The following is a 14,728-nucleotide window of genomic DNA, read 5'->3' as shown; positions in this document are numbered from 1 at the left end:
TGTAATATAAACAGAAGTATATCACTCAATTATAGTAGTCTCAAACTGAATATAATTGGCTTGCACTGAATACAATTGGTTTTAATCACTATCAAGTGTGTCTTGAGTATTTATACAAGTTGTAGAGAAATATGAAGAAAGTGATTATAATAGAGTGAACTAGGAAACAAGATAAATATGTGTATTTGAAGTAAGGACACTCTTATATAAGAATTATAAGAAGGATTTAATTAAGGTTGCCAAATTTCTTAAATTATCTAGCAATGCCATTCATTCATTACTTTCGAATTTCGAATTTGTAAAAGAATAATTTACCTTGTAGATAGTGCTATCTTTCTGTATCTATTTATGTATATTTTGGAGGGGGAAAGGGTGGGGAGGGATGGAATATTTTAAATAGAGAGGATTGATGGTAAAGAGGGAACCTTTAGAGTGGGTGTGTGCTAGGATAAATTGAATAGTAGTCGGATGGTTAATCCTAATTTGAATACCCATCCTTATTACAAGAACTAATAATTTACAATTTTCTGTTGCATAAGTTTTTTTTTTTTTGCCAGAAAACCAAAGGGTATAGGGAATATCATTTAGAAGAAGGGGAACGGTATTGAGAGATCAATCGTAAAACAATATGATTTATCTCTTTTTTTAGTTATTTACTTGTTTTTTCTTGGGTTCCCTTTTGTTCTACATTTCAAGCAGCAAGTATATTGATTGCATGTCTCATTTTAAGAAACGTATGAAAAACACTCATTATAAACCGAGACCGAAACTCCATGACTGCAATTCAGGACTCCCCACTTCTATTCATTTCAATATGTGCCATTCATCGAGATAAATAAATTTAAACAAATTCGTTCTTGTATCAAATCATATCTAGGCATACAGATATAAATCTATATATAAGAGAGTTCGAATTGAGATAAGTTGGTTATGTACTAAGAATTGTTCCATTTAATCAGTTTCGAAAATAGAATGTGTGTACCCTCTTCTAAAAGCTGATTAATTTCCACTTTTAGGTTTCGTTCGGTTCGCTTTTCATTTCGGATTGATTTCGAAAGTTGGAAACCTTTGATCAAAGTTATCACTAGAAGCGACACCCGTTCGATTCCTGTACGAGGCAAGACAAAATAAATTGTGTACTGCTTGTTGTCCAGAATGGACTTGAAGGCACAGCCCACGTAAATAACGATGGCCATCGATCGTGCGTATGTAGTGACCAATCTCATCGCAAAATAAAAATTTGTCTCGTTTCTTTTCTAGATCAAAAAACAAAAAAAAGAAAAAAGTGAAAAAAAAACAATTTAAATTCCAGCACTACAACAAACCCAAATGCAGAGAAACCACTGCACATCGCACTTTCAAGATTTCGAAAGAAAAAATTTTTCGTCGTTTCTTTTTCAGTACCAGGTCTTGTATGGCAAAACGTTAAATTACCTACAAAAAAAATAGTAATAATGATAGTTTTGTATGGTAGTTAGTGGTAAAGAAGCAATGCTGTGCTATGAGATAGGATACAAAGACCAGAGCAAGAGAGAAATGGAGAGAGAGAGAAAACTGTTTAATAATACTAAACCATCTCTATGCTGAATTGAATTGAGTTGAATTGAATTCAATTCAATTCATCCCAACTCAATGGAACTCAATTAATTTTTAAAAATTTTATTTTCAATTCATTTCATATAACATAGTTTATAGATTTAGTTTAAAGATGCATTTAATAAATTTTTACTGTAATTCATGTTATATATTAAGAGACTTATTTATACTTGTACTTTCATTATCATCATCACCCATAATCAGTGTGTTTGATATAGTTATTTTTGTCTACTAAGAACAAGAACTTGAAAAGAGAAGAAAATTTTTTTTACATTTTTTCTTTTTATTTTTTTTTTTCCTCATCTCATCGCATTACATATTTAATTATAATATTAATATCTCTCTCTTTACAAGAAAGAAATAGATTATTATAGAATTAGATAATTGGAAAAGATATATATATATCATACCTGCAGTATAACTAAAGCTTGATTTTATTTCTAGCATCATCTAGTTTATTATACATTTTGCAATCAAGCAGACCAAACCAAAAAAGAAAATTTTTTTTTAAAATAGTTAATAATGTCTTTCAGACCAGGTTCAAGAGGTGGTTCAAGAGGTGGTTCCAGAGGTGGCTTTGGTGGAGGTAGAGGTGGCTCCAGAGGTGGCTTCGGTGGTGGCAGAGGTGGTTCCAGAGGTGGCTTCGGTGGTGACAGAGGTGGTAGAGGTGGCTCAAGAGGTGGTAGAGGTGGCTTCGGTGGTGGCAGAGGTGGTCCTCGTGGTGGTTCCAGAGGTGGCTTCGGTGGTGACAGAGGTGGCAGAGGTGGTAGAGGTGGTGCCAGAGGTGGTGCCAGAGGTGGTGCCAAGGTTATCATTGAAGGACACAAGCATGATGGTGTCTTCATCGCCAGAGGTAAAGAAGATTTGTTAGTTACTAAAAACATGGCTCCAGGTGAATCTGTCTACGGTGAAAAAAGAATCTCTGTCGAAGAACCTTCTAAAGAAGATGGTGTCCCACCAACTAAAGTTGAATACCGTGTTTGGAATCCTTTCAGATCTAAGTTGGCCGCCGGTATCATGGGTGGTTTAGATGAATTGTTCATCGCCCCTGGTAAGAAGGTTTTATATTTAGGTGCTGCCTCCGGTACCTCTGTCTCACACGTTTCTGATGTCGTTGGTCCAGAAGGTGTTGTATATGCCGTAGAATTCTCTCACAGACCAGGTAGAGAATTGATCTCCATGGCTAAGAAGAGACCAAATGTTATCCCAATCATCGAAGATGCTAGACATCCTCAAAAATACAGAATGTTGATCGGTATGGTCGACTGTGTCTTTGCAGATGTTGCCCAACCAGATCAAGCCCGTATTATTGCTTTGAACTCTCACATGTTCTTGAAAGATCAAGGTGGTGTCGTCATCTCTATTAAAGCTAACTGTATTGACTCCACCGTCGATGCCGAAACTGTTTTCGCAAGAGAAGTCCAAAAATTACGTGAAGAACGTATCAAGCCATTAGAACAATTAACCTTAGAACCTTATGAAAGAGACCATTGTATCGTTATCGGTAAATATATGAGAAGTGGTTTGAAGAAATGAATAAATTGATTTTTTCACAATTTTCCTCCAAATGCCTTTAATCAAACCAGAGGACAAAGGGAAAATGGTTTTATTTCATTTATTTATTCATATTTTTGTTTTAATTTACTCTCCATTTTAAATTTGGTTTTTTGACCTTGTAAAATAGATATTTAACATTACAGCCTAATGCCTGTATGTTTGTTTAGATAATTATATAATTTAAAATAACTTCACCGCATTAATTTTCGTTGGCTATTCAAATGAATAAGAAATAATAATTATTTATAACAATTTATACCAATATAAGTATACAATTATATGTAGATACAAATAGATGTAGATACAAATATTGAGAGTAAAATAACTAATTACTATGATATGATAGTGGTCCGTCATCCTTGTTACTGTCTATTTATTTAGTATCCGGGTAATAGTAACGCGTAGTTGTCTACACCAAGAATCAAAAAGTTAAATAAAACTACTACTAAGACATGATGTTTAAGATTAGATGACATTCCTAATATAATGATAAATTCGAATATTTTAATAACAGATACCATTTTTATTTAATTTAGATATCAGTACGACTACTTCAGATTTTATTTAGACGTATTTGTATCTTTAGGTTGTCTAATTCTAATAATTTGTTTTGCTAAACTTAAACATACTAGGGCTGATAATTCCATAATAGAAATAGTTTATTAATATTGAATAGTACAGAAAATCTCTTTTAAAAATGGCTACCGTTTGTAAAGGTTGTAAAGGTACTGACTTCATTAGAGAAACGTCAAATGCCAACAATGATTTAGTCTGTACCGGATGTGGTATGGTGTCTGAAGATAACCCAATTGTTTCAGAAGTTACATTTGGTGAATCAAGTTCTGGTGCTGCTGTAGTACAAGGTTCTTTCATTAGTGGAGATCAAGCTCATGCTGCATTTGGTTCTCATGGTGGTTCAAGTGCTTTAGAATCTCGTGAAACTACTATTAATAATGCTAGAAGAAAACTTAGAGCAGTCTCCCATGCATTAGGTATTCCTGAATATATCACAGATGCAGCTCACCAATGGTATAAGTTAGCTTTACATCAAAACTTTGTTCAAGGTCGTAGATCTCAAAATGTCATTGCTTCATGTTTGTATATTGCATGTCGTAAGGAGAAAACCCATCATATGTTAATTGATTTTTCTTCAAGATTACAAGTCAGTGTTTATTCCATCGGTGCCACCTTTTTAAAAATGGTTAAAAGATTGCATATTACAAATTTACCTTTGGCGGATCCATCCCTATTTATTCAACATTTTGCTGAAAAATTAGATTTAGGTGACAAGAAGATTAAGGTCGTTAAGGATGCAGTAAAACTTGCTCAAAGAATGTCCAAAGACTGGATGTATGAAGGTAGAAGACCAGCCGGTATTGCAGGTGCATGTATTTTATTAGCATGTAGAATGAATAATTTGAGAAGAACCCATTCAGAAATTGTTGCTGTATCCCATGTTGCAGAAGAAACATTACAACAACGTTTAAATGAATTCAAAAATACAAAGTCCGCTAAATTATCAATCAAGGAATTCAGAGAAGGTGATTCTTCAGAACCGTCAACCCAACCACCATCTTTTACTAAAAATAGAAGAAATGAAATGAGAATCAAGGAAAAGTTGAAGAAGGATGAATTATATGAGACTAGTGAAGAGGCATTAAGTAAAAATCCAATTTTAACACAAGTTTTAGGTGAGCAAGGATTATCCTCAAAAGAAGTATTATTTTATCTTGAGAAGTTTTCCAAACAAAGAGAGCAAGTAAGACATAGAATAAAAACAACCCATGGTATCGATAATTCTAATGTTTTTAGTAGTCAAGACGCACTTGATGGAGATAATAATAGTAAGAAGAGAAGCGTCGCTGAGATGGAAACAGACGAAATTAGTGTCAATGTGGATTCCGATGACGAAGAAGAAGAAGAAAATTCTAAATTCCAAGATCAAATTGATGGTTACTCATTAGAAAATGATCCATATAGACCAAAAAATCTTCATTTATTGCCTACCACCGATTCATTACTGGCCAAAGTAGAAGATGATCCTGATAACCTAGACGACGTTGATGACGAAGAATTAGACGCTCAACTTCTAGATGAAGAAGCCTCAAGATTGAAAGAAAGAATTTGGATTGGGTTAAATGGTGATTTCTTATTAGAACAGGAAAGTAAAAGATTGAAACAAGAAGCCGATTTAGCTACAGGTAATACCTCTGGTAAAAAGAAAAGGAAACCTAGAAAGAAAGTCACCAAAAAGGAAAATGATGAAGAAGCAATTCTTGCTGAATTAGATCCAAATGGATTACAAGCTGCTTTAAAGTATGCAGAGGAAAATGGCGAATCAACTACTGCCGATAGTGTTAAAAATATGTTACAAAAAGCTAGTTTCTCAAAAAAAATCAATTATGACGCTATCGATGGTTTATTCAAATAAACAATGAGAAGAAAAAACAATTAATATGATCTAATCATCTATAATAATAACCTGTTAAAATTGCATTCCTCACTTAACAACATTGCCATATGGCTCACAGCATCCTAAATAAAAGTTTGATCCTCGTAGTTATATGAGCTCAACTTTAAAGTTCTTACTATTGATATTTTCAACCTTTATCTTTATTTCATTTTTTTCTTTTATTTCCAATATGTAATGAACTATGTAATACTATATCATATAATAACATCCTTAAATTAATCAATTAACCATCCCACTATAATTATATGATGTACATCTTTAATATGTATTGGTTTGGTTAAATCTGTCTATATTTATTTGTATGCACAATTTCTACCTCATCGCCTATATTAAACTGTCCTTTGCTACGGAATTATCTTCGGGCAATAGCTAAATATGAAAATTTTACAGAAACATCTCATCTCATCGCATCGAAATTAATTTAATCAATATAAAGAGGTATTAATACATGTAGTTTAAAATGGTTGAATTAAATTTATATACTTTTGATAAGTTCCGAAGAATACTGTAGAATTTTAGTTGAAAACCAGAACACTCAGCCAATATATATAAATATATTTAAAAGATGGCTAGGAGAAGTAGAGCAGCTATCCTGCCAACAAATATTATTTTGTTACAAAACTTGGTTAAACGTGATCCTGAATCATATCATGAAGAATTTTTACAGCAATATGCTCATTATGAATCCCTAAGAGATATATTTATTTTAAATGGTATGTCTGGTGGTGAAAATGGTACCTCTGGTTCCGCTATCGATTCATCTTCGTCTGGGAGTGTTACCACTTCAACTTCTCAATTAATGGAATTAATCGGGTTCGTATCTCAAGTTTGTTCATGTTTCCCAAAAGAAACAGCTAACTTCCCAAATGAATTAAAACAATTAGTTTTAGAACATCACAAATCTTTGCCATTCGAACTAAAGGAAAAAATTATTACTTCTTTGATGATGTTAAGAAATAAAGGTGTTATTACAGCAGAACAATTAATTCAAACTTTATTCCCATTACTAATTGCATATTCTGCCCAAGCTAACACACTTGGTGTAAACTCCCATGCTCGTGAGTTAAGAAAATTGATATATAATGCATTAATTTCATTGTTGAAGAACTGTAACACTGGTTCTAAAAATCAAAAGTTGAATAAATCTACACAAGCTGTATGCTTCAATTTACTAGATCAACCAGATTCTCAAGGTATTTGGGCCGCTAGATTGACTAGAGAGTTATGGAGACGTGGTATTTGGGATGATTCAAGAACTGTTGAAATCATGACACAATCAGCTTTGCATGATGATGTTAAAATTGCCATTTCTGGTGTATTATTTTTCCTTGACGCTGACAGAGAAAGAGAAGAAACATTTGAAGAAAATTCTGATGATGACGATATTGATATTGATTCATTGAGACATAAGATGCAAGTTAACAAAAAGAGTGGTAAGCGTGGTAAGAAATTTGAAAATGCTATGAAGAGTGTAAAAAAGAAGAATAAGAATGCTGGTAACAATGGCCAAAATCACTTAAACTTCAGTGCATTGCATTTACTAAGAGATCCTCAAGGTTTCTCTGAAAAATTATTTTCAAAACATTTATCTGGTAAGAGCAGTAATAAATTTGATATGGAACAAAAAATATCGTTAATGCAATTGATCTCCAGAATGATTGGTACTCACAAATTGATGGTATTAGGTATATATTCCTTTTTCTTAAAATATTTGACACCTAAACAAAGAGATGTCACTAAGATCATGGCTGCTAGTGCCCAGGCATGTCACGATTTGGTTCCTCCAGAAACGTTACAAATATTAGTACGTAAGATTGCAGATGAGTTCGTTTCTGATGGTGTTGCATCTGAAGTTGCAGCTGCAGGTTTAAATACTATTAGAGAAATTTGCTCGAGAGCACCACTGGCCATTGATGAAACATTGTTACAAGATTTAGTTGAATATCGTGGCTCAAAGGCTAAAGGTGTCAACATGGCGGCTAAGTCATTAGTTTCTCTATATAGAGAGGTTGCGCCTGAGATGTTGAAGAGAAAAGATCGTGGTAAGACAGTATCGATAGAGATGCAAGAAGCCAAACGTGAAGGTAAAGAACATAAGAAATTACAATTTGGTGTTGAAACTAATAACGTTGAAGGTATTGCTGGTATTGAATTGCTAGCCAAGTGGAAACGTGACAATCAAGGAGAAGAAGGAGAAGAAGGAGACGATGCAGAATGGGAAGTTGAAGAAGGTAGTGAAGCGGAGGAAATCGAAGGTGAATGGGTCAGTATCGATAGTGATAAAGAATACGATGTTGATATGGGCGAAGATGAAACATCTGATTTAGAATTGAGTGATGATGAGAAAGCCGAAAGCAAAGGTGAAGAAGCTAATGATAATAAGGGGTCTGGTAAAGATGCATTTATGGAATTAGCATCTAGTAGAATTTTAACACCAGCTGATTTTGCTAAATTACAAGAACTAAGAACTGAAGAAGGTGTTGCTAAGAAGATGGGTATTAAATTAAACGAAGAAGTAGTAGATGCCAGTGGATTAGTTGGGCCAGTCAAGTATAAGCAAACTCGTGAAGAAAGATTAGCCAAGGTACTTGAAGGTAGAGAAGGTAGAGATAAGTTTGGTAGTAGACGTGGTAAGAGAGAGGGTGCAGCTAGATCTACAACTAACCGTGAAAAGGAGAGAAAAAAGAATTTTGTTATGATGATTCATAAGAGATCTGTCACTGGTAAGCAAAAGATGTCATTAAGAGACAAACAAAAAGTGTTACAGGCCCATATCAAGAAGCAAAAACGTAAAGGATTTTAAAAAAACAACAACATAAAAATGAATGCATATAGCTGAATTTGTAATATGATACATTTGATTTTGTAAAAAAAGACTATAAAATATAGTGACATTAAATTAAATAGAATAGAGTAGAGTAGAGTAGAATAGAATATAAATGAATAGAATAAATAAAATAAAGTTTAATTTGATAGTGAATAATAATAAAAAACACAGACGGAATATATATATGCATTACAAATGAGATGAGATGAGATGAGATGAGATGAGATGAGATGTTGGTTGGACATTATGAAGTTGAAGAAGGACTCTAATTAAAAATACAAAAAACATAGAAGTAAGAATCTGGAGGTTATTATTATTCCCAGAGCCAACTTCTTTTCTTTGCCATCCTCCTTCATTTACTTGTTTTCAGATTTATTTTTTGTGTTTGATTTTTTTTGTTATATTTGTTATATTCGTTATTATCGATCAATGAGTAATCGCAGATTGTGGAGTGGATGGGTTATTCGATATCACAGGTTTATTTGTGATAGATTGTTCACCATTGATGATATAGTTGAAAACTTGTGACATACTGTCACCGTTTGTCAATCTGTAGTTTATTATTCTTGAAATCTGGTAGCCTGCAGTACAAGCTAGGAAGAAGTTGACTGAGGCCAACAACATATTCTTTGGTCGTATGACGAAAGACCATCTTGTCCAAATGAGACCTGTTGCTAGTAAAGATAAATTCTGGGTACCTGATACTTTTTCAACAGGTCTTGAAGCATCGCTTAAACCTGCGATGACTAAGGACCATTTCAAAGTTGGAGCCCAGAAATGTACAGTTCTTGGACCAGTTTCACTAGCCCAAATTCTCTTGAAGGCCATTCCGATAGCTGACATTGTATATATTATTTGTATTGTTGTGATTGATGTGATTATTTGTTAGTGTTAAGTTCCTTATGTTTTTGGGTTTTCTCCTTTGTTCCGAGTTACAAGGGCAAATTGGCTCTTAATATTGGGATATAGTTAATATATATTAGAGAAACAGAGAGATAGGTTAAGGTTGAATGGATGAGTCTACAGAGCAAATCATTATCTGCCACAAAAAACTCAAGTGTATGTGTGTGACAATATTAAGAAAAATATGTTGATTAAGAACATGGTTATATATATAAAGTAATATGACCGACCGGTGGATTGGGGAGGACGAGGGAGGGAGGGAGGGGGGAGACACAGAGAGAGAGAGAGAGAGAGAGAGCGAAAACGTAATGCATCAATGAGAGAATGGTGATAAAAATTGGGCACATGAGTAAATGACTGAATGACATGGAATTTAGTACGTGTGTTTGGCTGAGAGAGTTGGAAAGAAAATTGTGTTCGTATTGTTCTTTTGTCATGTTTTTGCTATGTCTTGTTATGTTGTGTTCTGCGGTGCGGCAGCGGGAGGAACAGTTCGTGACCGTTTCTCATGTTCAAGAATTACGAGGCACGAGAGGGGAGAGCAATAGCAAGAGCAAATTGGCGGTGAAGGCGGCGGCGGCGATGATGATACGTTGTTTAGTAATACTGCTGCTAGCATATACACCAACTGGCTTTAGTCATTTTTTTTAAAATTAAATTTAATCTATTCTATTCTGTGTTAATTTATTTTTAGTTTCAACAACTTCTCATCTCGTAACTGATTTCTCTCTGTATGCCATTCTCATTACTGCCGCATTCATGCTGATCTCTCCTTTTGGTAACGAGAGATCAGAGAGTAACATGTACACTTTTACATCTACAGCTACAGCTACCTTTCCATCTAATACTGCATCGGATATCGTTATCACTAATTGCACCGAATGACCACAAGAGACTGCGGAGGGTAGATGGGCGCGAGGTATGGGTGTGTCTGTTGTACTCAGTATAGTGGTGTGATGTAAAGGTGTTCGTAGCACAGACAGACTCACGCCAGAACACAAAGGTACCATCGTGTGTGTGAAATGAAATGATATGATATGGTATGATATGGTATGGTATGGTATGGTGGCTGGGTCCGTTCCCTCTCTGTCGCTTGGTGTTTGTACTGTTGCAATGCAAGAGAACAGCCGCAGTTCACTTCACTTCATATCATATAATTATATCACCCAGTCACTGCTCTGGTCTGGCCACCGTTAGAGGCTCTATGAATGATTGTCGTATGTGATTATGTTAAATGAACTTACCCAATGCTGGTTTTTAATCAGCTTTTTTCGTTACCCTCCCTAAACCTAGCATTGTATATTTTCATTTCAATTTTTGGGACCAAACCAAAGTACAGAGCAGACAATAATACCTCTCTCTGTTACGGCATGCCGCTATCGTGGAATATGACAAAAAGTCAGAATCTAACCACTGCTACAAGACAGACGAAGAAGAAAAAAAAATAAGTTTTGAAATGTCCTAAATTCTTATTCTCACCAAAGAAGCTCACGCACCAGATTTGTCTCTGTATGTCCAATTCTAATTTTAGAAGTACAGACAAATGCAAGAGGTTAATACAATAATCCAGTTCCAGTCAAGACATGGACATCTCATGCCATGCCGTGCAAAAAGATATACAGCGTACACACAAACTAATGAACACACGTCATTTCAATATATTGCTTAGCTTCACTACCCTCCAGTCAAAAAAAAACAACAACAACAACAACAGCCAAGAACCCACTACAACTTACAGGTATCTATCTACCTATCTACCTATCCACCTACTCTTTTTCCTCGTTTCATTTGATGTATTTAATTACATGATGATTTCAGGTCCTGTCGATACATACAATACAAACCTTCAATTCGAATCGAAAACCGTTTCTTTTCGTTATCCTTCTCCCATTCTGGGAAAATTTCATGAAAATTCAGGCAAAGAGATCAAGAGAAAAAAAAAAGAGAGATCAAGAGAGAGAGACAAGCAGAAAGACCCAATTTAAAGACATCTTCAACAGAAATCCAAACTTTATTTTTCATCTCTTTAAGGTTTCTTAATGTTACGCACTACAAGGTAGGTGGTATCTCCCTATATGCACTATACAGGATACTCAATTCCCATTCATCGATGATCCATCTATTGTGCCTAATTGATTTGGTATCTTGTTCTTCTGTTTTTTTTTCTCTCTCTCTCTCTCTCTCCCATCGCAGATGAGACCATCACGATGTTTTATATATACACAATTTTTCGATCTTGTATTAAAACTCTAATTAATTAGTGGACCTGGATTATATTATTACCCACTAATGATTAATATATGTTAATTCATACCATTCATACTACTCAATCATCAAACCCTGTCCCACTCATTTATGTATTAGTGTGCACCGTTTCCTTATCCTATTGTAATTTTGAAAAGATTATAGTATAATGTCAAGGATTAGACAGGCTAACAGCACTACTACTAAAAATAACCATTCAAACCAAAGAAATATTTCAGGTGCCGCAACTAATTTATCTCAAAATGAATATACCCCATGGAACAGGTTTAAACTAAATCCGTCTCCTTTCCCAAGGTACAGACATGTCGCCTCATCTCATGCTTCAAAGGACGATACTTTATTCATAATAGGTGGCTTGCGAGAGCAATCGGTTTATGGCGATGTCTGGTCAATTAACCATAAAGATGATAAATCTTTCAGCGCTAGCTCAATCGAAATTACACCAACTACTCCTCCTCCTCGTGTGGGCCATGCTTCGACCATATGTGGTAACGCATTGATCTTATTCGGTGGAGACACCCATAAGGTTAATGAAGATGGTTTGATGGATGATGATTTATATTTGTTCAATTTGAACTCTTACAAGTGGACAATACCAGAACCAATTGGTTTGCGTCCCTTAGGTCGTTATGGTCATAAAATTTCAATAATAGCTACCCAGCCAACAAAGACAAAGTTATTCTTATTCGGTGGTCAATTCGATGATACATATTTTAATGATTTATCTATGTTCGATTTATCTACCTTTAGGAAACCTGACGCACAATGGGAATTTATTAAACCAAAAAGTTTCTTCCCACCGCCGGTTTCCAACCATACTATGATCTCTTACGACAATAAATTATGGGTATTCGGTGGTGAAACTTTGCAAGGTTTAATAAATGAAGTATTCGTTTATGATCCAATTGTGAATGATTGGTCTGTAATAGAAACCACTGGATCTTCACCTCCCCCTATTCAAGAACACGCTGCAGTTGTTTATAAAAATTTAATGTGTGTTGTAGGTGGTAAAGATTCAAAAGATAACTATATGAATTCTGTTTATTTCCTAAATTTGAATACTTTAAAATGGTTTAAATTACCTCATATAAATCCAGGTATAATGCAAGGTAGATCGGGACACACTGCAACCTTATTAAATGATGATAGCATATTAATTTTGAGTGGTGATAAGAATGATTTTGCAAGACCTGGTGAAAATGATTTCCACACTTCCGATTCAGATTTAGGCAATGGAACAATCATGTACACTTTAGATCTATCGAAATTATCAGAACTATGTCCAGGCATATTCAATAATAACATATATTATTCTGCATCAGAAACCAGTATTGTAAATAACAGCATGGATAATTTGACTCCAGACAAGAACCACCCTGTATCTAGAAATAATACTCCAAGTATTACAAATCAACGACAAATATTCCCAGATATATTAACCCCATATGTCCCTCAAGGTGTCAATACACCAAATACTATGAATAATGTACAGACTCCAAATCTAAAATCTGCGGTAATCGTAAATTCTGGGTCCGGTTCTGATGCAAAAGGGCACAAAAGAGCAATGTCAGATTTGATGAAGCCTTCCTCTCCGGCTCCCAACCTTCCTTTACCTGAGTTGCTTTCTAGAACCCCAGAATTACCAACACCAAATCCACCTCATGTATTAGCATTAAGCTCAATCGCAAATAAATTAGCTGATGAGAAGTCTTCAAATACCTATACTACAAGCCATGTTACATCTCCCTCAAATGCATCAATTGAAACTGGAAACAGATTATCTTCTACTTTAGATTATACTATCGATATTGATGCGTACTTTGAGGATGGTGATTCCATAAGGGGATCTAATCAATTTGGCACACCTTCAAAGCCTTCTAAACTTTCTAGATCCGAAATTCAAGATAGTAGTATCGACCAAGATGAGACTATTCAGCCAAGCTCAATAAGCCTTGTTAAGCAGTCCGATTTTGATAATTCCTCAAATGATTCATTTAGCAAGTATTCATTAAAACAATTAAAGACCGAATTAGAAAATATTAAGAATGTAACCAGAACCAAAGCATTAGAAGCAAGTAATTATATCAAAGAATTGGAAACACAGGTATCAGAATTGAAAAATAATTCTGATCCAAATCAAATTTCTAATTTACAGGTCAAAAATAGTGCACTAGAGTCAGAAGTAATTACACTAAAAAGTAAATTAAGTGCAAATGAAAATATTTTAGGGTCAGCATTTTTGGATACTGACAATCTAAATAAAATTATTAGAAGTCAAAATACGAAATTACAACAGATTAAAGATGCAAATGATTCAAACTCAAATTATTTAAAGAAAGAGTTAATGGATTTAAAAGTTGAAAATGAAAATTTGAAGTTTGAAAATGAACAATTAAAGCAAAAACTTAAATTACAAGAAGACAGGGATTCTGAGTTAAATGAGAATGTAAAATTATATTCATCCCAATTACAAGAATTGATTATGCATTGGAAGAGAGAGAAATCAATACGAGAGACAGTTGTCACATTAGAGGAGGATGAAGTTACTAATTCTTCCGTAACCAAATCCCCAATTATTGAATTAAATTCTAAATTAGAAATGCTACTATCTGAAAATAAAAAAGTCACAGATATAAATGAAGAATTAACTGATGAATTGGAGACACTTCAAAAGCAATTTGACTTAAAAAATAATGAATTAGAAGATAAAAATAAAATTCTGAAACAACTTGAACAGAAATACCAATCGGGGTTAGACTCTTTAATTAAAACAAGCAAGTCTTTAGAGGCGTCACAAGTGGATTTGGGAAAATATAAGCAACAGATTACTAAACAACAAAAAGAAATTAATTCTTTACGTGTTAGTCGTAATGGTAGCTCAGGTCAATTGGATTCAGATAATGAGACCAGAGTAAATGAAGAAATAAAGTTACTGGAATCTCGTTTCAACTCAAATATGAATGGGTTGAAGGCAGAACTCTATGTTATTTCCCAAGAAAGAGACCATTTAAAAGATGAAGTATTATCAATGAAGAAAGAGTTATTATCATTAGATCTTTCGCAATTATAGAGATATTATAAACTTTATATAATGCATGTAATATCAA

At 34.2% G+C, this 14,728-nt stretch overlaps 5 protein-coding genes across 5 annotated transcripts; 4 read left to right on the top strand and 1 right to left on the bottom strand.

Moving 5' to 3' along the window:
• Window positions 1-2,118: 2,118 nt before the first annotated feature.
• NOP1 (rRNA methyltransferase NOP1) lies at window positions 2,119-3,132 on the top strand (the record flags this gene model as incomplete). Its single annotated transcript, XM_001645756.1, has 1 exon — window positions 2,119-3,132. The coding sequence occupies one exon, from the start codon at window positions 2,119-2,121 to the stop codon at window positions 3,130-3,132; it is 1,014 nt and encodes a 337-aa protein (XP_001645806.1).
• Window positions 3,133-3,850: 718 nt separating this feature from the next.
• On the top strand, window positions 3,851-5,584 carry BRF1 (transcription factor TFIIIB subunit BRF1; the record flags this gene model as incomplete). The annotated part of the gene is made up of 1 exon (XM_001645755.1): window positions 3,851-5,584. One exon carries the CDS (start codon window positions 3,851-3,853, stop codon window positions 5,582-5,584), a length of 1,734 nt encoding a protein of 577 aa, XP_001645805.1.
• A 607-nt stretch (window positions 5,585-6,191) lies between these two features.
• SDA1 (Sda1p) lies at window positions 6,192-8,429 on the top strand (the record flags this gene model as incomplete). Its single annotated transcript, XM_001645754.1, has 1 exon — window positions 6,192-8,429. The coding sequence occupies one exon, from the start codon at window positions 6,192-6,194 to the stop codon at window positions 8,427-8,429; it is 2,238 nt and encodes a 745-aa protein (XP_001645804.1).
• A 450-nt stretch (window positions 8,430-8,879) lies between these two features.
• Window positions 8,880-9,296, bottom strand: Kpol_1010p63 (mitochondrial pyruvate carrier; the record flags this gene model as incomplete). Its single annotated transcript, XM_001645753.1, has 1 exon — window positions 8,880-9,296. One exon carries the CDS (start codon window positions 9,294-9,296, stop codon window positions 8,880-8,882), a length of 417 nt encoding a protein of 138 aa, XP_001645803.1.
• Window positions 9,297-11,769: 2,473 nt separating this feature from the next.
• Window positions 11,770-14,691, top strand: Kpol_1010p62 (uncharacterized protein; the record flags this gene model as incomplete). The annotated part of the gene is made up of 1 exon (XM_001645752.1): window positions 11,770-14,691. One exon carries the CDS (start codon window positions 11,770-11,772, stop codon window positions 14,689-14,691), a length of 2,922 nt encoding a protein of 973 aa, XP_001645802.1.
• Between the last annotated feature and the right edge of the window lie 37 nt (window positions 14,692-14,728).

The sequence above is a fragment of the Vanderwaltozyma polyspora genome, genomic scaffold (assembly GCF_000150035.1).
Source record: "Vanderwaltozyma polyspora DSM 70294 KpolScaffold1010 genomic scaffold, whole genome shotgun sequence".
Classification (NCBI taxonomy): domain Eukaryota; kingdom Fungi; phylum Ascomycota; class Saccharomycetes; order Saccharomycetales; family Saccharomycetaceae; genus Vanderwaltozyma; species Vanderwaltozyma polyspora.
This window is presented reverse-complemented; position numbering and strand designations above follow the sequence as displayed.